Raw genomic sequence first — 25,854 nt, forward strand, 5'->3', positions numbered from 1 at the left:
TAACTGAAAAATGTTACTAAAACCCAAAGTGTATCATTTTAAACCATCCGTGTTTAGCTTAAGTACAGGCAGGGTTCAGATTAACTGCTTATTTTCTATAAAACAAAACATATACACAATCATGACAAATGTTGGCTCCGTCAGTACATTTAATCCTTTTGGAATTAATAGCACCAGCTTAGTTTAAGGTTATAATAGATAATGCAGCTCTGACCGCAGAGGTAGAAGTAAAGCCTGCGGATAAAACCTCTGTGTTCTGGTTTTGGACAGACCACAGAGCTCCCATTGCTTTCCTCTCCAAATAAGAGAAATATCAAGACCTCTAAATAGTGCTACATCTTCTGGCAAACTACTAGTACATTTTTAGTTTTTTACGAAGAGTTTTAAAAATGTTGCCCTGCCAGCTAGTATATTAAAGACGCACTGCACAGAGCTTTCCAATCCTTGGTTAGTCGGAAGACTCCAGAAAGGAGATGGACTTGCGGTGAGCATTTCTTCTTTTCTGGGGGTGTGGAGGTAGACCTTCCTTGTCTATTCATGAAACACTGCTCAGTCCGTGGTCACTTTGAGGCGACTGTGGCCTCGGGCTCCCATCTGTCCTCTTGCTCCGCTCAACTATATTTGGAAAGTGAGCTCATGTTTCCGCAGCCGGCCACGACCAGGGATGCCAGCGGCCCCGGCCTGAGGGCTGGGTTCTTAGAAACTCAAGGCACATAGTGCAGAGGGAATTGTATCTAGGGGTCGCACAGACATGGGGTTCACGTGTGCTCCTCTGCTCTCCCGCCTTGTGCCTGGAGGTCACCACCTGTCTTTTAAACATACTCTCAGTCAGTTCAAAGTGCGGCATGTGACGCCAAGTAGAAAAAGTGAGACTCACGAGGAATGCCCTTCTCACTGTAGTCTTCTGTCCATGCACGTGACTCAGTCACACAGTGGATTAGCCCAAAGTATCCAGTAACTATTTAAAAATTTAGCCACCTGTCAAATCAAGTGGAGAGTCCCGCTGGTCTTACTTCAATTTGTTAATTAAACATTATGATATGACTTTGTGTGTATTGAGGACATGTCCACCATGCGGTTAAACAGACAAACACCCAGGGACTGAGTCTCACACACACGGCGACACTGAGATCTTAGCCCAAAGCCCAGCTCACCCCCAGTGCCCAGCCAATGTCTGTGGATGAAATCCTGCTCAGGATGAGTATGAACCTTCTCACGTTGTAACAATCATCTCACGATCGTTTCATTACTTATTCTGTAGCACCTTGGTGTCACATACCCTAATATTTTGAACTTCCAAATAACAAGAAACAGCTCTTCTGTTCCAAGGTCAGAGAGCAGAGCCGCACATAAAGGGCAGAAAATAGTCACACGAAACCTCCTGGTTCAGTTAATTTGGACGTGAAGTACCTAGTTCTCCTTCGCACGGACAACACTTATAATATCGTTATCGATCCAGCTTCTAGTCTGAAGCAGTTTTTTTCTGATGGCGAAACGCAGGAAGGTCTGACCTGGTCCTTTCCTTACAGACAACATAGGTCCTTCTTGAAAACACACTTGAAGGTACACTTGTGGGCTGTTCCAAAGCTAACAGGGAAAACCCCCTCTGGATGATAAAACACAGGTGTTTCTGTAACCAGGCAGGTTCCCGTGGACCTTCTGGGAGTAGACCCCTCCCCCATGTCCTCTGCGGCAGCTCCTCCTGAAACATGCAGATCATAGTCTCTCATGCATATTTCCTGAGTTTTTCAGATGCCAAAAACCACCAAAGAAATTAACTACTTGATGGTCGAGAGCATGTGGCCCCCAGCCCTTCTGGTGCCTGCGGGTTGATAGTGTTGACGCCCTGTTACCTGGACATCAGCCAGTCGGAGAACTGTGCACGAGCAGATCACGCACCTGTGACCCCCTCCCTCACCTGGCCTTTAAATAAGCTTTGCTGAAACTCTTCCGGGAGTTCGGGGTTTTCTCGGGTGTGAGCCACCCTGGCCTCCTTGCTTGGCCTGCAATAAACCAAACTCTGCTCCAAACTCCAACGTTTCGGTTTGTTTGTCCTCACGGTGAGGTGGGCACACAAAGTCGCCTTCTGTAACATTCATGTCTTCTCACTAAACCCTGTAAGACAATAGTAAAAACCCAAGAGGATAAAAATTGGGAAAGAAGATGGTAGACGATTCTAGAACTGGACAAAATGGCTGGAACATGGTTAATAGAAAGCTGAGTGGTCCAATTAAACTAGAAAAGGTGAATCCCTGCCGGGGGGGTGGGGTGCCCACAAGAAGCAGTGGGGTGCCCCAGGGTCACTGAGAGGCTGGGATTGGAGGCACTGGCCCTGCCTGAAACTGACTTTAATTGGCAGCTCCGGGTGCTGCTGGGAGCGGCAGGCGCCGAGACGGCAGCTCCCGACCCAGCGGTTAGACCTGCTGCCCCTTCTCACCTCCTGACCACCCACCACCCCTGGGTGGGAGGTCTGTTCTGGGGAGTGTATGAAGCAGTCTGCAGCACCAGGGGCACGGACACAGAAGTGGAAAGGGCGAGGCCCAGGAAGAATCTTCTGGGAGTGGGACCGGAGAAGGGAAGAGAGGCTTCCACTGTGTCTGGAGACAGTTCTAGAAAACAGGAATGCTTGACACATCTCGGTGTCGTTGTGAGTGTCTGTTACACTAATCGCTGTAGTTCTGGTGTTTAAGAACATCACAATCTAAAACGATACAAAGGCCTCTGTTGTGTCCTCAGGCAAAATGACTGTGGAGGACATTATAGGAGCCAAAATGTGTGACCTCTCCGAGATGTCAGCTCAGTGGAGGAAAGAGCTGCTGAGATCAAGTGGGCAAGGGGCCATCAGAGCCACACCCGCGATGAAGGTGGGAACAATGCCTTCCCCCCCACCCCCCGCCTCCCCTCTTTCCCTCCTGGATGCTAACCATGTGACCCAAGCTTCATCTCAATGTTTTAACAGATGTCATTGTTGTATGAACAGTCACTGTGCAGGAACCACCAGGTACTTCCCCCTCCGCACCAGACTGCAGCCAGGCAATAACCTTCACGCACCCCGGCTCCATCTTCCAACCCCACCTGGAGTGTGCGCTGATGACATGCACACGAATGCTGATATTTTTCTCCTACTGAGACATTACCAGGAAGACCCACATTCCTGCAGCTTCTGGGACGAGGAGAGATGGGGTGCAGCCTGGCAGGTGTCCACTGCGCAGAGTAACAGCCGTTGTAACGCGTTGTTGATGAATTAGACTCACCCTTTCTTGTGGCAGTGGAGACATTCCCAGACGAATGAAAATACATTTCCTCTCCTCTTTTCAGGGAGTACAGCCAAGTTGTAATATGTTTAATGTTACTTTGTCACCGGAGAAAAGTCACGCTTTTTTATGGAAATAAAAAGTCAAAAGCTGCATATGTAAGAACTCTCACAGGGACAGTGATTGGCAGGTCTGATTGAAACAATACTGAGTCTCTTTTAAGGAAAAGAATTTGTTTTTCAGATTCTTATATTTGTTAAACGACATGGTTTGCCAGGTGCTCATATTATTCAAGGAAAGTCACATTTCTTTGTTTTTTCAAACAAAGTTATATCTACCTTTGAGGCGTCTCAGGACCACAAGCCATCTTTTTTTTCTTCTTACAGCTTCATCCTTTCCTTGGTGTTACACCCGGATTCAGGAATCAGGTGCTCCAGGAACTGTGGGTGAGGCTCCCCTCTGCTCCACAGAGTGTGCTCATACCCAGACTCGTGGTGAGATTTGCCCCATGGCTCCACCTCTCTCTCTCAGCTCCTCGGCCTGCGATGCTTAATGCTCAGCGCCCAGGAGTCTACGGTCAGATCCCGCTCTGACGTGTCCCTGTTCCATTCTGCACGCGCATCCTGGTCCATCACAGAGCCCCGCCCCTCTGCCCTTCCAGGCTCTGAGAACCAAGCTCTCTCCTGGGCTGGACCCGCATCTTCCCCAGGAGCACCAGCCCCTGTCTCCCTGCCGATAACCCAAGAGTATTGTTCCAATCATTTCAAAATGATTGAATTTTTTGAATTTAAGCAAAATAAGTCTGACATTTTTTTTTTACAAAGAATAACACGAGTATCAAGCTGACTAAAGAAAGAAAAGTACAAATTGGTGTTTGGAATAATACGAAATCCAGAAAAATTATTAGTAAATAGAAATCAAATGCATGTTAAAAGAAGAATACACCATGGACAATTGGGTTTTGTCCAAGTTAGAAAGGTTGGTTTACTTAAGACCCAAAGATCTAATATTTAATTCTCCATGTCGATAAGTCAAAAGAGAAAAGCTGTGTGGTCGTCTCTACAGATTAGTAATGAGTCTTTGGACAAAATTTAACATATACTCTCAGTTAAGATAGACCTCAGTGGGGTGGGAAGAGAAGGGCTCTGCGGAACCTGGCACATGACGCCTAGTACAGTGTGCGCACGCACAGCAGCACAGAGGGCGACCAGGTAAAGCCCCGAGGAGCGCTGACAGTAAAACGCATATCTCAGCCTCCTCGGAAGGAAAGGAGGGAATGGAGCAAGGGGACCAATGGGAAGCTGGGGGAGGAACTGACTTTGTAACATAAACAATACTCCATAAAAATGTTCTGCAAATGTTACACAACCTCAATTAAACAGGGCTTAATTTTTTTTTGGTGGCACTAGAAGAACTGATGTGGGTTTGTCTAGAGGAATTAGCACGGTGAAATATCTGGGAAGACTGGGAGTAAAGGGCCAGTGCTGGGGGCAGAGCAGCCCTTCCAGGCAGCGGGAGTGCCCGCCTGCTCAGCAGGGATGAAGGTGGGGACAGGTGAGGGAGTGAAGGGTGTGGCAGGTCGCGTTCCTGGGTGGAGAGAACCTTACACGCCTTCAGTAACGACATCAGCTCCGGGGCCCCGGTCAGTCTAGTAACTCTATCCGGAAGGTCAGATTAAAGGACACTCTCAATTCCTTGTCTTCCTTTTTATAGTTGGAATTTGTATGTGCTGGCATGACACCAACCATCAAAAAAAATGAAGACAAAGTTAACCACAGCGGGGAGGGCACAGCTCAGTGGTAGAGCAGGTGCTCAGCATGCACAAGGTCCTGGGCTTAATAACTGGTGCCTCCATTAAAAATAATAGACAAGTATGTAAGTAAATATACAAACAAATCTAATTACCCCCCCTCAAAAGTTAACCCCACAACGTACCGAAAGTCATTTTAGCCTTTTTGAAATCCTTTCTTGACCTGATGAACCTGTTAGAGAGGTTGTTTAGATAAAAGATAGTGAAAAATCAATTCAGGAAATTCTGAATTCAGTAGGTTTCAATTCAGAGAATTAAAAATAAGCCTCAGTGATTTACACACCTGAAACAAGAGGCCCTCTCCTGCGGGGCAGCCCTGGCCCACTACTTGCTGTCATCCGATCCATTCACAAAAGTGGGCCAGGTTCTGCATTTATAAACCGTCCTCTCCTGGCTGACTTCGAAATGGCAAGTCCTCTGACCCACTCAATCCCAGGTCGGCTCTGAGGACATCCTCTCAGTTACAGGAAGAGCGTTACGTAAGAACACATTCAGTTCCACACTGAAAACCGAAGCGACTGAAAAACAATTTAAGGACTGGCTCAGTAAACTCGTGGGATTCAGAAGTGGCCGTAAGAAGCTGCTTTGTCGGTGTTTCCATCAGCACAGAGAAAAGGAAAACAGGCAGGAAACCACTAGTTTTTACAGTTTGACTGTGACTGAAATGAAACTTAGGAATCTCTGCATGATGGTTTCAATTGAATTGGCTGGATATTTTTTGAAATGCAAAGACTTCACTAAACAGTATGAGGCCATTTGAATTTTTTTCCTCTATTAGAAGGGAGAGGCCAGTCCACCAAGGTAATCTGATATTTAGAAATGGCTTTGAGACGTATGTGGCCTAAATCAAAACTGACAGCCTCTGTTTCTCTTAAAGGCTTCATTTTCTCCTCCTCCTAGAGACACTTGGTGAGGCGACATCACCCTTGCACGTGCACATGCACGTGGAGGGTCTGCTCCGGGACAAGTGGGGACAGTGGCCCCACAGCCCCAGAGCCCCCCCAGGATGGATGCGGGGACACTCCCAGGAGAGCAGAGATGGGGGAGGAGTGTGATGAAGGGGGAAACCGGCTGTTGGATCAAAGAGGGATTTAGACACTGAAAAAAGGCCACCATGGGAGACCGTGGCTCTGCTGCAGGAACCCTGATGTCTGCCCTGCGACAGCCTCGCTATTTGCTCAGCACTATTGGTATTTTGGAAAGGAATTTCTACCGAGCTGGCAGATCTTCAGCCCCGAGGATTCCTCTGATCAGCAGGTGTTGGAACAGCCTGTGGCAGAAATATCACAGAGCTGGGTGCTGATCCAACCCCTGCAACCTGGACTGGAGCTTTGCTGGATGTGTGGTTTCTTATCAAGGAGACTTGAGAAAAGCTAATCAGATTCCTTACAGCATGGATGGGTAATCACTGTCCATCCATAAAGCATATGCTTGTGTTAATACCACGTTTATTTACAATCTATAAACTGAATCTTGTACACAAAACTAAAGCCATATTGTAAGTCAATTGTGCTTCAAAAAAACCTACCCAAAACACAAATCAAAAAATTTCATTACCTTCTCTAATTAAATGAGAAAAAATTCCAAAATAAATTAAAAGAAAATATGACCTACTCCCATCATATTAAGAGTCACCTATCTTTTCATTTTGTTTTTATTTTCTCTTTTAACTAGAATGAGGGGTCAGAGAACTGGAAGAGGAGTGGGGACCCTGAACACAGGACTGCTCCCAGATCGGTGGAGAGCAGAGGGTGCAGGTGAGGCCACTTGGATTTGATTACATGTGAATGGGGAGCCCACTGTCCTACAACAATGGTAATTATAACTGAAAAAAAAAAAAACGCACTAATGATCTTATGAGTAAATCTTGTTTTCTTTTAAATTTCAGATTTTAAAATAAATTCTGAGGTGGAAGACATTCAAATATTTTGTCAAAAGTTTTCTTTTATGACTGGATACAGAAGATGTGGTATATTTATACAACGGAATACTACTCAGCCATAAAAAAGAATAAAATAATGCCATTTGCAGCAACATGGATGAACCTGGAGATCATCATTCTAAGCGAAGTAAGTTAGAGAAAGACAAATACCATATGATATCGCTTATATGTGAAATCTAAAAAGAAAAAAGACACAGGTGAACTTACTTACAAAACAGAAACAGACTCACAGACATAGAGAACAACTTATGGTTATCAGAAGGGAAAGGAGGTAGGAAGGGATAAAATGGGAGTTTGAGATCTGCAGATACTAACTACTATATACAAAATAGATAAACAACAAGTTTCTACTGTATAGCACAGGGAACTATATTCACTATCTTGTAGTAACCTCTAATGAAAAAGAATATGGAAAGAAATAGATGTATGTACGTGTATGATGGAGACATTGTGCTGTCCACCAGAAATTGACAGGACACTCTGAACTGACTAGACTGCAACAAAACAAAAACAACCTAAACAAAGTTATCTTTTAACATAATTCATATTTTTTTTAACTTAATTGCAGCAAATCTTTGCCATTTTGGAATTAACACATTTTTTTTCTGACTTTGAAAACCACCTTCCAAATACACAGTATGGCAATAAAAATCAATGAAAATTCACCGTATTTTGAGGTAAACCCTTTGTGACAGTTGGAGCCATGCATATGGTTGTCATGGTTTTAGATTAGTTATTTGCTTTAGTTTTGTCTCTTATTAAATTATTTCTCAGGTTTTTAAAGAACTTTAGAGTTTATGGTCATGTTGGGAGAAGGTACTGCTCTCTGTAAATCTTTATTTTGTCTGAGAAATACTAGACTCAGCCTCTTAAAAAGGCAGCATTAATACCCTGCTTGGTCTCTCCTTAAGAATTACCCTTTTTTAAGTTGAGGGTTTTATTTTCTGTAAAATTATTTCCTAGCTCATTGACTATAGCCACTTCCCTGAAAGAAGTTATCTTAGTCATCACCCTTTGGACTGTTAGTCTATGAATGAACATTAAATGGCATTATATGTTGGTAATTGTTTAGGCTGGGGGCTGAGTATATGGGTTTAGGTCATACTATTTTCTATATTTTTGAAAACTTAATAATCCAAAATAACCCATTATATTTTAAAATAAAATTTGGCAAAGAGGAAATATGCATCTTTGTCAGAGCTTAAACAGAATTGTCCCACAGACACACAGAGGTGGTTTTACTTACTGTACTTTGTAACACATATAGAATTTAAACATCTCATTTTTTTGGTAGTTGGAAAACCAAACTATTCAAAGCCACAATTTTAGAGGAATCTACACAGCCAAGATCTAATCTATCACACACTAATTAAAAATATCGGGATGCTGTCTCCTGGTTTAAAAAGCCTATTGCATAATAATTCAGAATCTGCGCTCTGGGATTGGCTGCAAATCTAGATTTTCCCTTTGTGACTGTGTGGCTTCGGCCAAGACATTTGAAGAGTCAGTTCTCTAATGTGTAAAAGTCATGGTCGTAACGGTATGCTTTCTCAGAGAGTTTTTGTGAAAAGTAAACGCGATCACAGCTGTAATGGAGCTTGACTGTGCTCAGCATAGAGTAAGACTTTGACAAGTGTGATCCATTATTAGCTGTTTCTTCATAATGTCTCAGCTCTGCGTACCGACAGCAGGTCGTTAGCACACATTAGACACTCCATACGTACCCGCTGATTCAATGAGTAACTGTGCATTTTCAATCATCAGCGAACATGCAACTCAGCTGAGTCTAAACACAGGCAAGCAACGAGAAGCAAGAAGCACAAAAACTCACTGAGTTTCTCCTCTTCTGTCCAAGGTGCCTCGACCTTCCTTGTTTGCTTCCTTAGAAGGATGGTGCTGCCTTTTCTCTCCCCGCTGGGAAGGTGGGGAAGCACTGAGTCTGAGGCATCTTAAATTTGAGATGTCTGCTATGCACCCAAGTGGAAATGCTGGTCGGCAATCAGATGCGTGTCCGGAGTTCCTAACTTCAGAGACATTAATGCTGCCTCCCAAGACCTGTGTGATTGGCTGGGTAGACAGTGTGTCCATTTCTTCTCCATCCCAGACTGTGAAACATACCACCAAGAACAAAGCAAATGCCTAGTGAAAACACGCTGATAGATTGAAAAATTGACAGTCCCCTCCCCTAGAATACTAGCTCCTTGAGCCCAGTGCAGTCGCTATTTTTTTTTTTTTTTTAGAACTGTATCTTTTTTTTTTAGCTGGGAATACACCAATATCCAGACAGAGACTGCATACAAGGTCTCCCATGAGTCTGTGTGTGTGTGTGTGTGTGTGTGTGTGTGTGTGCATGTGTGGGTGAGTGTGTGTGTGTGTGCACATTCAAGTACAAATGCGTATTTTATTAAAGAGAAAATCCATGTTCATCAATGGATTCTTAAAGGGTCCTATGAGTCAAAAATAATTTTTAAAATTCAGGATTCCTCCAGCCTGGATGACAGGAAAACATAATGACAGGAATGTTTTCTTTCTTTTTTTTGTTGTTAAATTTTTTATTGAAGTCTAATCAATTTACAATGCTAGTTTCAGGTGTACAGCAAAGCAATTCAGTTACACATACATAGGTATTTTCTTTCCCATTATAGGTTATTACAAGAAGTTGACTATAGTTCCCTGTGCTGTGCAGTGGGTCCTTGTTGTTTATCTATTTTAAATACAGTGATACATACCTGCTAGCCCCCAGCCATGCTCTGTTAAAAAGGCAGTTTGATACAGTGGAGCCATCACCAGCGTTCAGGCAGCCCTCTCGGCAGAATCTGGGTGACTCCAGTTACGTTACCACCGTCTCAGAGTCTCCATGGACGAAGGGACAGAGGAGTGTAGGCCCCCGACTGTGGGAACAAAGGAATGAGCCTTGGGCCGGAATGGTAAACAAGTGATAAAAAGCTGCAGACTCAGGTGAGCAGGCTGGTTAGCCAAGGACGGGTAAGATCCCCAGAGGGGTGCAACCTGAGACAGGCACAGCCGCCTGAGTCCAAGAAGAATGTTGTGAAGCCGTTGTTTCTCATACGTTCCACCCTGATAAGCTGTAAGGCTCGCTGGTGCCAACATGAACATGATTTACCAAAACATAAAGGGTCTTCTGACCTTGAGCCAGACACTGCCTGTTAACCATAACCCTTGTCGTTCTTCTTTGCCGTGTAAGACTGTGTAACGCAATAAAGCTTCAGAGTAGCCATCAGCCCTCTCCGCATACAGTGTGTATGTGTACGTGGTGTCGTGACACCAACAAGGAGGTGAGAACACCCCCCGAGAACTTGCTGTGGATGTAAGAGCCAGCGGCACAGAGGAGCCCGGAGCACGGGGACCGCCGGTCCCCTCACATTCCTTGCCTTTCTTCGGCTCCCTTGCTTCCTCTGCTGGTCCCAGGATTAGGCAGGTAAGTGCTAAGTGGAACATCTGTGCCTTGTTCTCTAAGAAAAATATTTGTTATTAATTAGTGTCATTTCTTTTCAGCTTAATGAAGTCCACTTAATATTTCTTGTAGGGCTGGGTTACTGGTGGTGAATTCCTTTAGCCCTTGCTTACCTGGGAAACTCTGGATCTCCCTTCAGTGCTGAGTGATGACCTTGCTGGTAGAGGCTTCTCGGCTGGAGGCTTTCTTCTCTCAGGGTTTTGAATATGTTATACCACTCTCTTCTGGCCTGGAAGTGTTCTACTGAACAGTTTGCTGACAGTCTTGTTGGGGGTCCCTGGTCTGAACAAGTTGTTTTTCTCTTGCTGCATTTAGGATTCTCTCTTTATCGTTAACTTTTACCATCTTAATTACAATGTGTCTTGACGTGGTCTCTCTGGATTCATCTTATTCAGAGCTCTCTGGGCTTCCTGGACCTGTATGTTTGTTTCCTTCCCTAGATTAGGGAAGCTGTCATTCACTAATTCTTCCAATAATTTTTCTGGCCCTTTAAAAAAAATCTCTTCTGCTTCTGGAACCCCCATAATGCAAATATTATTCTGCTTGATGTTGTCTCAGAGGCCTCTTAGGGTAGCTTCACTTTTTAAAATTTCTTTTTCATTTCTTTTTGCTCCTCTGTCTGGGTAAGCTCCATTGCTTTGTCTTCCAGCTCACTGGTCTGTCCTCCCTCATTCAATCTGCTGTTGAAACTCTAAGAGGCGTTTTTCAAGTTCAGCATATAACTACTGTTCGGTGTTTTCTTACGTTTTCTGTCTCTTTGTTGAAGCTCTCCCTGTGTTCATCCACCCTTCCCCTGAGCTCTCTGAGCACCTGCATGACTATTACTTTTAGCCCTTTATCAGTTAGGGTGCTGATCTCCATTTCATTCAGTTCTTCTGAGGTTTTGTCTTGTTCTCTTGATTGGAACGTATTCCTGTGTCTCCTCATTTTGCCTGATTCTCTGTCTGTTTCTACGTACTACGTAGATCAGCTATCCCTCCCCATCTTGAAGGAGAGGCCTTTTTGGGGGAGATTCCCTGTGGGTTCACAAGCACAGCCCCACCTGAAGACCAGCGCCAGGCACTCTGGGGCACAGCTACGCGGGGCTGTGTGGTGGGCAGGGCTGGCCCTGGACCAGCTGCAGCAGCTGCTGGCTCTGGTGAGTGTGGGATCATTTTTAACAGGTGGCTTTGACTCAGTTTTGAGGCCCCAACTAGAAGCTGCTCATTTCCCTTTCTAGTGCATTCCCTTAAGCCCGCACACCAACCACCTCCCATGTGGGGCTCTCGTACTCCAGGCCACTGTACACCTGCCCTAACTGCCCGGGGGCCGGGTCCCAGACAACCAGGAGCAGCCCTGTGCCCCAGAGCCTGTCAGACTGATCCAGATCAGCTGTCCCCAGTCCTGTCTGCCCTGCCACCCCACTTCCTTTGACCGAAACCACAGTAAAGGTGTGTCCACAGCTGTCCCTCTCTTGCTGTGCCTTGACTGACCCAGGGCCTCCTCTCCCCTGGGTGCTGGGCTCACAAAGCTTTCAGACTCCTTCCTGTCTCTGCTCTTGATCTGCTTCTGGCCTCACCATGCCTCACCCGAGGTGACTCATCTGATCTAAAAACTGTTTCTCTGAAGTCTGCATTATCTCCTCCTCCCAGAGACACTCAGTGAGGGGACATTGCCCATGCATGTGCACGTGGAGGGTTTGCTCTGGGACAAGTGGGGACAGTGGCCCCGCAGCCCCAGAGCCTGCTCAGGATGGATGCAGCTCCCAGGAGAGCAGAGAGGAGGGAGGATTGTGACAAAGTGGGAAACAGGCTGTCGGAGCAAAGAGGGATTTAGAAAATGAAAAAAGGCCACCATGGGAGACCGTGGCTCTGCCGCAGGAACCCTGAGGTCTGCCCTGCACCAGCCTCGCTATTTGCTCAGCACTATTTTGGGAAGGAATTCCTACAGAACTGGCTTATCTTCAGCCCTGAGGTTTCCTCTGATTGACTGATCAGCAGGTGCTGGAACAGCCTGTGGCAGAAATATCACAGAGCTGGGTGCTCATCTTAATTTTATATCTGAGTCTGTGATTTTTGTTTGAATGTTTTATTTGTTTCTGCATGATAAATAGGTAAGCACATTTTCCACAGTTACATACAAATTTATTAATTACATGCTTATCTGTGATTTGTATATTCAATATTGAGGTTACAATTACATAATTGAAACAAAAACAAATTAAGTAGAGAACTCTGTAATAAAAGGTGTTGGCATTGTAATTTTAAGAAAGCATGCAGCTATCTTGGCTTTTAAAAAAAATCTGAAAAATAAGAAGCCTTGAAATTCCTCACAATGACACACATTAGGCAAGCTCCCGAACCAACAATCACACCCTAATCAGAGGAAAAGTAACAAAACATGAAGCAGTATCATATTAAATTGTTACACTCTTTTCTTTTCTTTTTTTTTAAACAGAAGTACTGAGGATGGAACACAGGACCTCCTTCATGCTAAGCACACACTACCACTGAGCTATACCCTCCCCCTAAATTGTTACATTTTTGACAAATAATTTTCAGGAATTTAACCATAAGGCCTAATGAATGAAGGTCTCGTTATCCTCACTTCTTCCCTAGGTACTAACCCACTTTGGTGTGTTCTCAACTGGAGGAGCGTTAACAGCCCCCACAGTGGATCCCAGCCCCTCCACACCATGGTACCCACCGCTCTGCCAGCAGCCCATTTGGAAGTCACTGTTACAGAAATGGCACATCTGTTCTGTGTGGCCTCGGTATGCCTTTGTCTCTGGAGGGACTCCACGCGCCTCTGCTGGGCTCCCCGGGGTCGGCAGCCTCACAGCTGCACACACTCTGCAGGGGAGGTCTCAACCCCCCCCATCCCCACCTTCCTCCAGAGCCCAGGGGTGATGTTGCACAGGTAATATCATCCTCTGAGCAGCTCCAGGTGTTCATGCAAGTGCTCATTCTGGACACATGGATGCTGGCAACGTGCCTGGTCCAGAGGAAGCCCCTAACCCCCACCCGGGTGAAATCCCCTAGGATTGTTGGGTGAACTGAGGACTGCTCCACTGCTGACAACGTCAAGACCTGGCTGTTGTCCCTCCAGCGTCCGGACTATCGATGTAAGTCTGACAACTTTTAGTTCTGCATGGTTCTGGAGACAACACGTTCTGCATTTACTGATTTTATTTAACCTGACTGATGCTGTGACCTGCTAGTCAGTCCACCTGAGGTGGGGCCCTGCACCGAATGCTGTCAGGTCCGTCCCCATCAGAATCCACACCCTCTGGGGTAAAGAGCTCTGGGGGGGCCTTTCCTTTGCAGAGACCACGTATAAAGCAAGGTGACAGACACCTCCGCGAGCACGCAGCCCCAGGACAACCTCCCCCGCCCCCAGCACATGCTGCGTCCCCGTGGAGCTCCAGGCGTTACCACCGTGACGTTCAAGTCTCTTCTCAGAAAACCGTGCTGCGCTCTCGAAGGAAGATTTCAGTGGGACTTTGAGGGTCCATATGCCCCTGGTGGCCAGATGAATTGGTTTAATTAAGAGGACCTATGGGCTCTTCCCAGAGCTCTTATTTAAGTTACAGAGCAGCACATGGGCCTGGAGGTGTCACCATAGCCACAGGCATCGGGGAAGCTAAAATCCCGCCTCACCCTTGCCACTCAGACCCCCAACTGCCTTTAGTGGCCACAAGGGTGGGCACCTCTGAGTTCACGTTTCCTGGTTCTCTCCCTCCTCCTCAAGGATCTACTTTGCTTCCTGGGGAGGCGTTTGTCCTGCTCCCTAAGAGTCTGAGTCACCACTAAGTTCACGCCGATGTTAGGGTCTCGTCTTGTGAGGCCTGGCTTTGCACAGCTGCCGCAGCAGAGGACAAGCCCTCCTCCCCCTCCTGGGGTCTCTGGCTAAGAAGTAAACGCACAGAAGACAGATGAGCAAGGAGAAAAGCGTGGCAGGTGTGCTGAGGCTTTCCACGTACACGGGGCCCTTCACAGGAGGATGAAGTCCTAAAGGAGCGGCCAGAGCAGGAAGACTTTATACCTTTTAGATAAAGAAACAGTTAACATGTGAAGGCTTGGAGGCTGGAGGCGCTCAGGCGGGGGCAGTGAACGGTGGAGAGCTGTGTCCTGTTGTCCTCTGTCCCCAGGTCTGGGAGTCGGCAGGGCGGGGCTGGCTCCTCCTTTCAGGGAGGAGGTGGGGGGCAGGTCCCAGTGGCCGCCCTCCTGCTGTTGCTCACCCGGCTCCTCCAGCTAGGATGTTCAACGTGTCAAGGTGCCGTGCTTCGGGGAACCTCCCAGGGCCCCCTGAGCTCATGCAGGGGCACCTCTGCTCCCTGGGGGACTGTCAGGTGAGAGCGGGTGTGTTCCCCGCCATGCAACAGAGGCTCCCCACCTGGCCAGTTCCTCTCCCGCCAGACCAGCTGCGTTTACCTAGCAAGTCCATGCCCTTCCAGCCAGCACAGCCATCTAAACAAACAGTCTCGTCTCCTAAGGGAACCAGGGTCACCCCACCCTCTGGTAATGACGAAGTCTGCCTCCCACAGTCCCAGCAGGATCATTGCTCCCCAGCCTGTGTGCCGCACCAGGGGTGCTGCCCCCCCCACCCCCCCGCCCAGGCTGTGAGTGACACCTGTCCAGCAGGGGTCCTTGTGCTTGGCCATGCCCCTGACTCGAGGGCGGGTGAGAGGAGGCCTATGAGACAGTTGGAGGGTTTCAGGGAGGAGGCATGGATCAGTGGGTGTAGTCCCGAAGCAACCCACGTCCACAGCAGTGTGAGAGACATCTCTGCACACCTCTGTCTGGCTCTGGGCTGGGGCTGGGCACAGGGGAGTGGGGGGTGATGAGAATAATACCAACACCATTCCCCCTAAGGAATCAAACACGACTTTAAGACTAAACAGCACCGACTGAATAAAAGGAAGATTCACCCTAAATGTTCCCAACAGACAAGTTCTTACCAGGCTCCATGCGCCCTCGGGGCCCTCACGGTCTTCACAGGGGATGCACGAACTGTCACTTGGTGGAGGAGTGAGCTCTGAAAAGAACCGCCTTTCCATGCTTTGGGTTGCAGAACAGCACTGAAGCCCGGTCAGCAGGGACTAGATGGGCTCTGCTCTGCACACTCGCTGGTGGCCCCACAGCAGGTGGAGTGGGTTGGAGGAGCAAACCGCAGTCAGGCAGGGAGAGGCTGCTCCACAAATCCAGGTGAGAAGGTGATGCTGGCTCGAGGCGTGATGATTCCATCAGTGTCAGGGGCTCAGGTTCACTGGGGTTTGAGTGAAGGTGCAGCCATGGTCCCCACGCTTCTGTTTGAACAGTTGTTACCTGATGACTGTTAGGCAGTTAGATAAGTGGGGGTACCGGGCAGACAGGTGGAGGAGAGGGAGGAGGGTCTGGAAGACGGCAGTGTCCCCGCCTGCAGCATAAAGGGTCTTTACTTCCTCTAAACGAGTGCCAGCAAGAAACTGGTTAGAACCCAAGGGTGGAGACTGTGGGGTAGCCAGAAGGACCCAACCAGACGTGACCCAGTGCTCACCGTAATACAATTAGCATTGCAGTTTAGCCCCCCCTCCTTGGGTTTTTCTGTGTGCATCATGCGTAAGGACATGCTCCCTGGGGCCGGGCACGACTGAGCACTCTGGGGCAAGAGCCGTCAGCCAGTCAAGAGACCACCTGTAAGCGAGGGTAGCGGAGGAAGGGAGACAAAGACCATTGCTGTCTGCCCTGGACCCGCCCACCCCCGGTTCTCGGAGGAGTGCTTTTCCTTTTCCTGAGTAAATCCTGTGAAATCTTTTGCTGCACAACGCTGTCTCCTGTCTGTTATCTTATCTTTCAGGTGTGACAAGAGCTGGGGTCTTTTCCCTTTCCCTTTTGGGGTAACAGTTCCATGAGTCCCAAGAGAGAAGGCAGGAAGAGGAACAGATTTAACTGGAACCGAGGGGGCAGAGGCTCCTTGGAAAGAGGCAGTGGCTAAAGCCTTCCCAGTGTTGGAGAGTGGTGAGTGGATCATGGACTGAAAGAGTATTGCCCGGATTTCCAGTCACTGGGGCATCCCCGGTGACCTCAGAGCAGGTTCAGGGTAGCTCCAGAGGAAAGGGGCCCGAGGACTTGGAGGAGTGAGGAGGTGTAGACATAGAGTGTAGACAAGAGGGAATCGGGCCAAAAAGAGGAGGCGTGAGATGGAGTGGGAGACCGTTTAGTTTTAAATGGAAGTGACTTGAGACTGTTAGGGGGTGAACAGCAGTCCCTGTGCTGATGGAACAGAGGCGAAGACACAAGACTGAGGAGCAAGGAACTGAGAAGTTGGAGCAGAAACCCAGCCCTGTCATGGGGTTACTTGGGTTGGGTCTGGGTGGTGCGTGGTGTACCCTTCTCAGACTCTGAGAATTGCAGATAGAATCACCCTAAAGTTGAGAGGGGCTAAGAACAGAGGCGTCCTGTCATCAGAAAGGACTTGAGGAGACTAGAAAGTTCTGGAAGGCTGGAGCCATCATTGTAAAATATGCAGAAGTCTTAGGGGGAAAGGAAAGGCATCGGCCGTGTCTGTGAACACTTGGATGGGACACACTCTGGCTCCCTTCCCTCGGTGTCCAGAGTGAAAGTGAAACAGAATTGAATGGACCCAGGTTATCGAATGCAGGCATGTGTGTGGAGGAGTGACTCAGCTCAAACAGTGGGACGTGTGAATTCGTGGAGGGCAGAGTGTCAGCTGTTGGACTTCATCCCACAAAACAAATTTTGGGCGTCCCTGAGGCTGCCGTGCAGGGAGCAGGAGGGAGGGCTGACAGGGAGAAATGGAGTTTGTGACGGTTGGGATCCTAGACAAAGTCCTGCATGGTCGCGGGAGCAGGCTGTTGAGGTGGAAAACTGGACTTGAGCTTCGTGTGCTGCTTAAATGCACGTGGGCGGTTTCTTGAGGTCTCATTTCATAAACCTCAAGTCATCACAATTCAAAGCAACCACAAAATATCACGTATGCTAAAAAGCTTAACATTGTGACTATTTAACCAAGAAAGAAAGCAGAATGACATCAGCATTCATCAGTGGAAGGCTCTTGGTTGCAGAGAGGAAGCCTTAGCCTGAGGTCAGGAAACAGATTGTAGGCAGACATGTGGGCTGGGCCAGGCGTTGCATCTTGGCGCCGTTTACCTGCTGTGTTATCCCTCTAAGCCTTGTTTCTCTCGTGTATGGAACAATAAAAATGATAGTACACACCTCCTGACATGGTCGTGAGGATAAATGTAAGAATAAGTGTTCAGATATTCACGGATTTTTTTAGCCTCTCCATTATTTCCATGTTGTCCAGCAAACATAGTGGCGTGAAACAACACAAATTTATCTTCGTACAGTCTGATGGTCAGTCTCACTGGGCTGAAATCACAGTCTGAGGGGCGCTGGCCCCTGAGGCTCTACAAGAACACGTTTCCTTGCTGTCATTAGGCCATGGAGGCTGCCGTCACTGCACTGCCTTCTCCGCACCTGCTCCTGCCTCCCCCAGGTAAGGACCCTGGGAGACCCCTGCACCAGTCACTCAGCATCACTTCCTCGGCTCAGAAGCCTCAGTCCAGGCTCACACTGCGAAGTACTTTGGCTCTGAAAGTTCACATGTTGGCAGGTTCCAGGAGTCAGGGCACTGACCTCAGGGCAGGAGGAGGGAGGGGCGTTACCCAGCTTACCCCTGGCCAGCACATCAGAGAGGTTTGTGAAGGAGGGACGCAAACACAGCATCACTTGAGACCAGTCCTGTGTCAAGTCCAAGGTCTTCTGTTTTCTATATCTCTATCATCATTGATAAACACATCACAAGTTTGCAAACAGATAAATAAGTAAACAAAAGCCTGCCGGATGTGAGAAAAGCCCGCCTTCTCTGTCCCCCACCATTTTCCTCATCAACTTGACTCCAGTTTAAGGCTCTCTGTTCTCCCTGTGGAGCAGCGAGTGCCTGGACCTCCTTCCTTTCCTTTCCTTGCGGACAGGGCAGTTCCTGGCTTCTCACTGTTGCTAAGATTCTCAGATCCACTGCTGTCTCCCTTCCTGTCCCCTGGAATCCCAATGTATCTGCACATTGACAGTGTTCATGAAACTGCACACGAGCACAGTAAAGAGAGAGGCTCATGTTGAAATCCAAACTGCACACATCAACAGGCAGAAATTAAGTGAAACTGAAGTCAGAAATAAAAGTGAAAATGTTGCACTTTCAATTTGGAAAAAAAAGAGACATTTCTTGGCCCATGAAAGTTCCAAATACAGTTGACACAGGACAGTCATCAGCAGCTCACTGCAGAAATGCCAAGTTTACCTATTCTTAACTGTTTTTCTTTTTCTTTTTCCATAAAGGTGGAGTCGGGACCCTGCACCTCAGGGTGGGATTTCAAGTTCCACAGATCTTACATTTCATCTGTTTCTAATTCTGCCTCTTCTTGATCTTATCTTGTTTAGACGTCTGGGATTTCTCCGCCTCATTTCCTTCTATTTTTATGTCCAGATCCCAAGGTGCATGTTACTGAGGTACTGATGGCAGGGAAGGATGCCCGAATTCCCTACCTGCTCTCCTGTTCACCATGCAGCGAAACGAAACTTAACTGCCGGAGGTGAGAAAGGAAACCGAAAGTCTCTCCGCGGACCAGACAGGCTGGGGGCTCCGCCCAGCCCGACGCCTTGTACCTGGGCTCCTGCCCTCTCGCAGCCGCTCTCCCCCGGGCGCGAGTCAGCGGCTGTTCGGAGGCAGCGGGTCCGCGTCCAGGTCCAGGGTGAGCAGTTCCGGGGTGTCCCTGGCGGGCTCGAGGTCTCTGACCCGAGGGGCGGGGAGGTGGCCTTGGGTGCTCTCCGTGCGGTGCCCGGGGCGCGGGAGGGGGAGAGGCAGGGGGCCGCGCCCCGGGGGCTGCGGGGATTGGGGGGGAGCGCGGGGATGCAGAGGATGCAGTGGGGCGCGGGGCTGGGGGGACGAGTGGGACGGGGATGCGAGGGCTGGCGGAGCTCTGGGGCGCAGGAAAGTTGCTGGTGGGGAGCGCCGAGGGCGGAGCAGCGCGGTGAGGGGCGGGCGTGCAGGCACCAGGGTGCGGGTGTGGGGTCGGGATGCCGGGGAGACCCGGGGGCGTCAGCGCGAGCAGGGCCGGTGGGACCCGACGGGGCAGCAGCTTCCTCATCCGTGTAGCATCTCGGCCCGAGTCCCAACCTGCAGAATAAGAATCTGCATTTTCGTAAGATCTCTCCCTGTGGTTCCTTATACCCTTAGGTCCAGTGACTTCGCACAGTAAGAATTTCTTTCTTTCATGACGGGAAGTGTTCATGGTCACGGGGTGTGCATTCGTTTCCTCTTGCTGTGTAACAGATGGTCGCGACGCCAGTGGCTGAAGTCTGTGGAAACGCGCTCTTTGAGCGTTTTGGTGGATGGGACGGCCGGCGCCGGTTGGCTGAGTCCTGACCCATCTCATGTCCCCGGCTGGGCTGAAGGCATGGGCTGGGCTCCATTAGCTGCTGTAAGGGTCCACCTCCTCGCAGTTATGGGACTGGGGGGGAGGGGCTGTTTCTTGCTGGCTGTTGGCTGGGGCGTCCCCGCGGGGGTCTTAGCCGCGGGTTTAGGTCTGCAGAGCCAGCAGAAGACTCTCGTGTCCTAGGGCAGAGCCTCACAGGCTGCAGCTTCAGCAGGGGAGACGCTGCCCGCGCCCCAGGGGACACACGCGCACCGGCTGCACCAGGGAGGCTGGGGTCTGGGCGCCATGCTGCGGTTCCGCGGGCTCCGCCCTCCCTCCCTTGGACCTTGTTCTCTGGGTTGGGCATCTCTCCTCCACCCACAGTCCCCGATTTCCCTTCTGTCCTTTCCTTCTCTCCTTTTTAAGGTGTTAAAATCAGAATCCATATAGCGTTTGACGCTACTGCAATTGGACAGACATCTTTAAGTTTGTTACAGTCTCTTTCATCATCTTGCCATTTATTTGTTAATAACCTTTTTTGGGGGGAGGGTTGTTTTTTGGTTTATTTTGGTGGGCTGTTTTTGAGTTTTTCTTTTTCGGTCTTGTTATTCTCCTCCTAGTCACATCTTTCAACACTTAACGTGTCCTTCTGTCTTCTGAATTTCTGAACGACAGTTAGTTCTTGCCACTAGAGTTTTGATCAAATTCAGGTTTAAGAGTTTCTTTTTCTTTTTTTCCCCCTTTGGCTGGAGTATTTCCACACTGGGGTAGTTCTATATGGAAGCAGCTCTTTGCCCCTAATTTTGTTGTGTTAACAGCTTATCATACCAAGATCTGTTAATTTATTAGAAGTTATAAACTGGTGATATTCTAATAGCATTTTTGTTTCTGTTTATTATATTAGCTGGATCACCTCCAGCTAAAAGAAATGAAACTTTCCCATTTTTGAACCTCCCAATGAGGCTAATTAAGTTATTTTTCTATTGTCAGAGTTTGTCATAATTTAGAGTGTTTCATGACTTTCATTTTGGTTTCTATGTTGAATCAGAAATGGAAAACCAGTAGAGAGCAGTTATGAAGTTCTTGTTAGTGCACGTTGTAGGACCAGTCAACATCTTTGGGAAGCGTGTTTCCACGTCTTTGCTGTTTGGAGGTCTCCAAGTTCAGAGCAGCGCGTGCCTCTCATTCCTCTCTGTGGCTTCCTTTAACCCTTCTGGATCCTGCAGGGTCTCCCTGCGTCTTTATTGTCCTCATCGTTGATCTTTTTCCTTCAATTTTCTGGACTGTGCTTTAAATAAAATGGTCATTTAACTTAAGTGTTTGGTGCAATTTCCAACTTCCGCAATGTCTAGGAATACTGTCTTTTTTCCCTCTCAGTGAATTGAACGACTGTTTGGGTACAGAATTCTAAGTCCAAAATATTTTCCTCTCAAGCCTCTGAAAGTATTATTTTCCTTTATAAAAACCTCCAGCACTGCTGCTCACTTTAATGAGTTCTAGCTGTGTGCCAGGTACTGTTTCCATCGATTTGTATACTTTCAGTAGCTGGAGAAGACAGCCAGAGTGGAGTAATATTATTGTCCATCCCGATGTTACAGATGCATCAGGCAAGATGCAGGGACAGTAAGTAACCTGCCTCTGCTGTCCTGGATTTCTGAATGAGGGTCAGAGTGGCCACCTGTCGCTCCCGTCTGCCTCTGCCTCACACCTCCTCATGGGACTCCGTCTTTCTCTGTGTCTTGGAGCCCTCCGGTTTCAGCAAGCTGTGTCTGCCCGTGCTTTCCTCTTCTGTCATTGTTTGTGCTCAGTACTTGGAAAAACTTTTCAATCTAAAAATGCATACTTTTCTTTAACTCTGGTCTAGTACCATTATCTCACTGAAACTGGTAGATCTATGATGACCTTTATCCCCACCCCATTTTGGAGTCGTACTTCTCTCCTGCTGGAGTTACTCTGAAGTGGATTTAGAACTTCTTGGTCTAGCCTCTGTATGTTAGTAATTTTTCTGTTTTCCATCTCTTTGTTTCTGTCTTCTCTAAGAAATTTTCTGAATTTTGACTCCTAGATAACTAACTTGAAATTTCAGCATGTCCATTCCGTTGACCTGCACATAATTTTTTTTCTGAAAATATACCTAACATTTTTATGAGCATTTACTTCTTGTTATTTTTTTTAAATAGTAACAGCACCTGATCTTATCTTACTAGCTAATGTCATTGTGATTACTGAGAACTCTAATTAGAGCTTTTTAAAGGACTGTTCTGTCCTGGAATCATGTTTCTTCATCTGGCTTCTTATTTTTTGTTCTCTCCCCCTCAAATGTCTAGTGATTCTAATTTTTTATATATATTCATTCATGGTTATTATTCAAAGTAGCTGGTTTTATTTTCTTTTGCGTGCCTCTCCCTTAAATAAGAGAGAACTGGGTACAATGACTGTAGATTCTACGCAGTGGTGTGAGTGTTAGGGTCAAGTTTAGTATCGGAAGTGTCCCGTAGGCCATGTGGAGTCCCTTACCTGTCTGATGAAGGCGGGCTTTACTCTGCGACCACGGCTGCTGTTAAAAAGTTGCACAGTGTCCAACGTGCACGCACATCTCATTGGTGATTGTTGACTTTTTTATTTAAAAAATTTTATTACTTGTTATTTTTTTATTGAAGTCTGTACAATGTGTTGATTTCTGATGTGCAGAACAATGTCCCAGTCATGCTGATACCATTTCTCTCAGTTGTATGTGCATTCTATTTTCAAACGAAGTTGTTAGGACTTATTAATTGTTTGGAGCTAACTACTAAATAAATAAACTATTAGGTATTTATTTTGTCCTGGGGTGTGATGAAAAAATTCCCGAGATGTTAAGGGCCACGTGAACACCTGGGAGGCTGTGAATCAACCCAGCGCATCTTGTGGAATCTGATATTCTCTCTTCTGATGCTGCGTATCTCTGTCCAGGCCAGGTCGTCGACACCAAGGGCCTCACTTAGCGTGACCCTGACACTCTCTCACATTCAGGTCTGGCCCAGCCTTATGTTTGACTGCTGCACCTGCACAGTTGGCTACGTGCACGACATACCCTACAATAAGTCTCCAAGGCAGGCCCAGCCTACCTACCCACAAGTGAACTCAGGATCAGTCCCTGGAGCTTGCCTTTTCCCAAGGTTTCCGTCCGTCCTGTTGCATCAGGTAGAACCCTGAGCCTCCTCTTCTCCATCCATATCTGATCCTTGACCAGATCACATCACACTCACCTTCGGAATATTTAAGATGAACGTGTGCCTCCAGCTACCATCCAGCTGGGCTACATCCAACTCTCCCATCATTCAAAGGGGCTTCCCCTCTGCCTTACCAACTGAAACTTTGCTTTGTTCTTGGTGCTGTGGCCAGAGTAGTCTTTCAAAATGCAAAGCCAGTCATGTGACTGCCTGCTTAGAAACATAGATGGATTTTAGGATGAAGAATACGTGACCGGCCTGTGATGTGCACACCCCTCACCATGGCCCTCCCCTCTCACTGTCTCACTCCAGGACCCAAGTTGCCCACACACCCTCGTGCCCTGAGGCTTTTGCACACGGGGTTCTGGTGTTCCCTCTGCCTGGGATGCCACCCCCACCCCACCCCTTTGCTTAATTAATTCTCAGCTCCTCCTTCAGAAGCCCAGGTATGTCTTCTTCAGGGAAGATTCCTCTGACCTCTTTGACTTTGTCCCATTTACAATTTTCCACCATTCATATGATTATCTGGTTGGTACTTGTCTTTTCTGAAGGTCTTTTAAGTTTCATGGAAACTGACAGCATTTTGACTTTCATTCATTCTTGTATTCCTGGTGCCTAATGTTTTGTTTAACGCCTGAAGTCATTAAATACAATTTGTTGATGGAATAATGAATTTCTAATTTTTCTTTTCTTTGTAGGTCTGCCATTTTCATTAGTCACTGGAGGTGCCACAGTAAAGGATATTTGCTATATTTAATATTTTCCAGTTCATATTATGGAGACACAGGGAGCAGCAAGAATGGGTAATTTTCCATTTAAGATATTCATAAGTTGTAAAACGATGATTCTGTAAGCTACACAGATTTAATAGGATTCAAATAACTCATTACTGCTGTTTCTTTCTCAAATACTTTGTAAATGATAGCTCTTTAAAAAAAGAATTGGTTGAAAATAATCCATTCTCTTAACATTTTTCCCTTAGGTTCACAAAAATACATGATGTTTTTAAAGGAAATGTCCCAGTTAATTTTGACTGAAATGCCGAAAGCTAAGTGAGTGTTATAGTAATAAATCAAGAGAGGTGAACATCTTATTTCCTGTGTATCTGTTTGGCCTTAAAGTGATACCTATCTGTCTGTCTGTCAATCATTTATCTCAGTGTATATGTTAGACTACTGTGTGTATATATATATATATGACTGTTTAACACAGAACTTTTACAGCCGTTTGATGGGCAGTGGACATAGTTTCTCCTGCTGTTTGCCCACAGCTGTCAGTTTTATAAAGGGATGAGACTGATTAAGCGGGAGGTCTGTATTCGGAGAGAGATGTTTAAATCCTTGAGTCCAGTCCACGCCCTGCCACATGGCCTTTGAGAATTTGCTCTCCCCTCCAGCCTCAGTTTCCTTCCCTGTAGAATGGGAATGATTCTGCTTCTTCCCAGGAAGGACGCTTACGTGGGTGGATGTCTCTGGAAAGTCTGAGCATAGAGCCCGATAGAAAATTCTTAGCAAATCAAGCTATTGGTGATAAAGATGAGAAGATAATAAGAGAATATTATCATATCATCACGTCACCCTCTGGGCCTGATGGAGTCTACATGTAATTTTTGTTTCAACTGTTTTCATTTTAGTTATGACAGTTTGTTCAATGACTTTGTTGAGTCAGAATTTTTCCTGATTGATGGAGATGCATTGCTGATCACATGCTTCCTTGCACAGTCATTCCAGCCGGGACAGAATCTCCACTTCTTCTACCTGGTTGAGCGGTACCTTGTGGATCTTATCAGTAAAGGGGGACAGTTTGCCATCGTTTTCTTCAAGGTAACGTGACACTTGAGTTGTTTTCTGTGATTTGAGAACTAAAACTGCTTATTATTTTGTAAGTAGTTTTTTCTTATTTCCAAGTGAAATATGTCTAAAAAATTCAGAAAATTTAAAGAGAAGAATAGACAAAAAAGTCCTCATGATCCAGGATCCAGAAGTTACTGCATTTACTTTTATTTTTTATTTGCATTGATGGGACTTTCCTGTGAGGATGTGCTGGTCCCTGGAGGAGGTGAGAAATCTCTGCAGTGGCCAAGCTGGTCTCTGGGCTCTAATCTTCCAGCTCCAGGTAGAACAACCTCTGTCTTCAAAACTCAGCTATCAGTTTATCTGAGCCCAGCAGGTGGTCAGACTCAGCAGTGGTGCTTCGTTGCTATTGGCTCTGTAGTAAATGCCTCCCAGGGAAGAGATTGATTGTGCATATAATTAATACAATGTTAACAATTTCGAATACATACATATGTTGTATTATGTATGTATAATACTACCTCCTCCCCCTAAAGGTAACCACTGTGTTATTCTTGAGGATTTTGGTGTGTTTTGTGGTCCACAAAATGTTAGGTTTTTGAACATTGCTGACTGCTTGCGGGCAGTGTTTTGAATAAAGAGCAAGGGCTGGCCTGTTGCCTGCGGCTCAGTTGATGGGCACTAAGCATGTCTGTTGATAAAACTTGTGCTGTTTCACAATCTCCCGCCCCCCCCCGCACCCCCCCCCCCCCCGTGGTCCTCCTTAACTTACATCCACCATTTGCCCTTAAGTATTTTCCTCCCCTTTTTCTTTCTGAAGTGAGCTTGGAGAGGAAGAGGATTAGGGCGGGAAGGGAAAGTGTGATACCCACTCCACAGAATTAAAGAGGACACGTGGATCTAGACCCCAATCACGATGCGTGGTGTCTGCGACCTGACTGTCGAGGTTCAAGGGTCTGTTTCTTGTGACTATA

The 25,854-nt window shown here is 47.1% G+C and overlaps 1 protein-coding gene and 1 long non-coding RNA gene across 12 annotated transcripts in view; one reads left to right on the forward strand and one right to left on the reverse strand.

Annotated features, from left to right (window-relative positions):
• Nucleotides 1-12,832: 12,832 nt before the first annotated feature.
• LOC135318543 (uncharacterized) lies at nucleotides 12,833-19,140 on the reverse strand. Of its 3 annotated transcripts, none has more exons than XR_010376712.1 (3): nucleotides 19,007-19,140; nucleotides 15,421-18,241; nucleotides 12,833-14,504 (listed from the first exon to the last, which is right to left on the reverse strand). It is a non-coding gene; the product is annotated as an uncharacterized LOC135318543 (long non-coding RNA). The 3 variants fall into 3 exon arrangements; XR_010376711.1 differs by lacking the exon at nucleotides 19,007-19,140 and having other exon boundaries at nucleotides 15,421-16,135; nucleotides 17,678-18,999; XR_010376710.1 differs by lacking the exon at nucleotides 19,007-19,140 and having other exon boundaries at nucleotides 15,421-18,999.
• Nucleotides 19,088-25,854, forward strand: part of LOC105099863 (probable ATP-dependent RNA helicase DDX60) — a 77,092-nt gene continuing 70,325 nt past the window's right edge. For 8 of the 9 annotated variants that reach the window (XR_010376708.1, XR_010376709.1, XM_064475966.1 and 5 more), the window contains exons 1-4: nucleotides 19,088-19,212; nucleotides 23,786-23,890; nucleotides 24,070-24,139; nucleotides 24,721-24,910. Coding sequence is in view for 7 of the 9 variants with exons in the window: in XM_064475966.1 (XP_064332036.1) it covers nucleotides 23,863-23,890; nucleotides 24,070-24,139; nucleotides 24,721-24,910 (288 nt within the window). In the remaining 2 variants the exon portion in view is untranslated. Of the gene's footprint in view, nucleotides 19,213-19,921; nucleotides 19,942-23,785; nucleotides 23,891-24,069; nucleotides 24,140-24,720; nucleotides 24,911-25,854 lie in introns of those variants that run through there. The other variant, XM_064475962.1, reaches the window with a different exon arrangement.

This window comes from Camelus dromedarius, chromosome 18 (genome assembly GCF_036321535.1).
Source record: "Camelus dromedarius isolate mCamDro1 chromosome 18, mCamDro1.pat, whole genome shotgun sequence".
NCBI classification, from domain to species: Eukaryota; Metazoa; Chordata; class Mammalia; order Artiodactyla; family Camelidae; genus Camelus; species Camelus dromedarius.